General features: G+C 37.9%; 1 protein-coding gene across 1 annotated transcript in view; it reads right to left on the bottom strand.

Moving 5' to 3' along the window:
- Positions 1 to 1078: 1078 nt before the first annotated feature.
- Positions 1079 to 2125, bottom strand: part of slc6a14 (solute carrier family 6 member 14) — an 18090-nt gene continuing 17043 nt past the window's right edge. Inside the window, exon 14 of the mRNA XM_048254789.1 lies at positions 1079 to 1754. Coding sequence (XP_048110746.1) covers positions 1596 to 1754 — 159 coding nt within the window. The 3' untranslated portion in view covers positions 1079 to 1595. The remainder of the gene's footprint in view (positions 1755 to 2125) is intronic.

Raw genomic sequence — 2125 nt, 5'->3', positions numbered from 1 at the left:
TAACACACAACATCACACAATAGCAAACACAATATTCCAAACCGTAGATACAGTATAAAAACCTCTGCTTCTGCTCTGCTTCTGCTACCAAATGGTTTTATCCCAGGTGCATTGCCTTGGATAATATCAGATGCGATGTTGATGAAAACATGTGGCCTAACTCTGATGATCGCAAAGATTGTGTGCTTTTTTACAGTAGTCCCCCCCTTTTTATATGGGCTTTTGCTGTTGTTTTTTGTTCAGAATGCTGTTGTGTGTTTCATGGATAGTTTGTTTACTGTAAGCAATACTGTAAAACCTTTTCTGTTCTATCATACTGTAAACAGTATTTCTTCTGTACCTCCTGTAGTAAACAGTAAAGGGAAAAAAAATATTTGCTTTTTACTGGAATGCTTTTGAATGTGAACATTACATGTGGACATACAGTTCCCAACCAATACATTTAGTGCAAAAACGGTGGATAGCATGTTTTGCATGCAAATACCTGTAAAACTAAAACATAAAAGTCATACATATGCAGTTTTTGTAATGTCAACAATAACCAGTATTTTGAAACCTGGTGTACTTTGATTGACTGCATGTACCTTGTGAAGTGAAAACAAGTGTTATTCTTTGACAGAATAATTTCATTTTGGGTCAGATTTCCAGTGTTTTGGTAAAGTTAGTGTGTGCAAAAAGAAGATGTGTTCTGTTTTGAAATGAAGAGTTAGTATATATTTAACAACATGTCTTTTTGAGAAGAAAATGTGAGTCTGTGTTAAGAGTTTAGAAAAACTATCTGAAGTATGGGTAAGCGCTTGTTAGCGATTGAAAAAAACTGTAACTTCATTCATTTCAATTATAGATGGCGGCCTTTGTTGGACTGAGTTAATAGCAGTAGGCAACATTAAGGTTTGCAGAAAACCTTGTTGCAGGCCGGGTCTGGGCCATAGGCCGAATGTTGCCCAGGTCTGCTCTAGACAATTTTGTATGAATCCATATGTATCAGATATGTGTCTCAGCATTGTTATCAGTTATTCTGCTTTTGGGTTACATAACAATCTGAAGTATTAAAATGACCACACAACAGAAAGTCATATTGCATAAAAAAATATTTAAATGACGTGATTTATGGCAAATTACAATTAGCATTTAAATCAACTTTTTTAAACAGTGCAGTAAAACTGCACAATTAGATGGCACAGAACAGTCTACACAGAACATTCTGTCAAAACAATTAAAACACTAAATATATCTGTGTACACAACACACAGCTCAAAATTGGGACAGAGCCACACAACAGTTCAAGGATATAAAACACAGACACTCAGACTACTAATCATTTCATGGAAATCATGAACTAGTCCTATAAAACATCAGTGTTCATTAAAACCATTTGATTTGTTCTACAGCTCTCCCTTATCCTTCATGACCTCTTAACGAGGTTTCTCCACAAGCTTGAACAGGAAATTTCACCTTCCCTGCTTACTTCAAGAAAAACACTTGTAAACAAACAAAAAGATAAAAATGAAACGAATGTAAATAATTAAAAACATACAGAACATTTATTTTCAAAAGTTATGATTTAAAACAGCCTTTGGCTTCAGTGGTGGCGATCACAAGCGGGTGTTGTTGTTGGAGATAATGAAGAGGTCGGAGGAGAGCTCGACGTGCTTGGTCCTCCGCTGGCGCTGCTCGTCGCTGTAGTGCGCCCCCCGGTGGTGGTCCAGGAAAGGGCCCCACTCCTCTGTGGCTCTGCACGCTGTCTTCACACGCTAGAGCAGAGCAAGCAAACACACACACACACACACACACACACAGCAGTGAGCTATTCATACTGTATTTGACTATCATATGTGATTTCCAATCAATTTTGAAATTCATTCATTTTAGTTGCTCCATACATTCAATTTCAATTTATTGTGCTTATAGAGCGCCAAAACATTACACATGCATCATGGCGCTTTACAGAATGTAGGCAATCAGAGAAATAAAAAGAAAAGAAAGGAAGAAAAAAAAAAAAAAAGAAAGGAAGAAGGCCCATGGGTCAGGAATCCGTCATAGGCAGGTGATGGGTCGCTAGGCTGTACGGGCCAGGAATCCAGATAGGGGGACCGTAATAGGGCAGTCGAGGAGGGGACTTCAG

Source organism: Alosa alosa, chromosome 10, assembly GCF_017589495.1.
Source record: "Alosa alosa isolate M-15738 ecotype Scorff River chromosome 10, AALO_Geno_1.1, whole genome shotgun sequence".
Classification (NCBI taxonomy): Eukaryota; Metazoa; Chordata; class Actinopteri; order Clupeiformes; family Clupeidae; genus Alosa; species Alosa alosa.
Note: the sequence above shows the minus strand (reverse complement) of the source record. Positions and strands in the feature narration are given on the sequence as shown.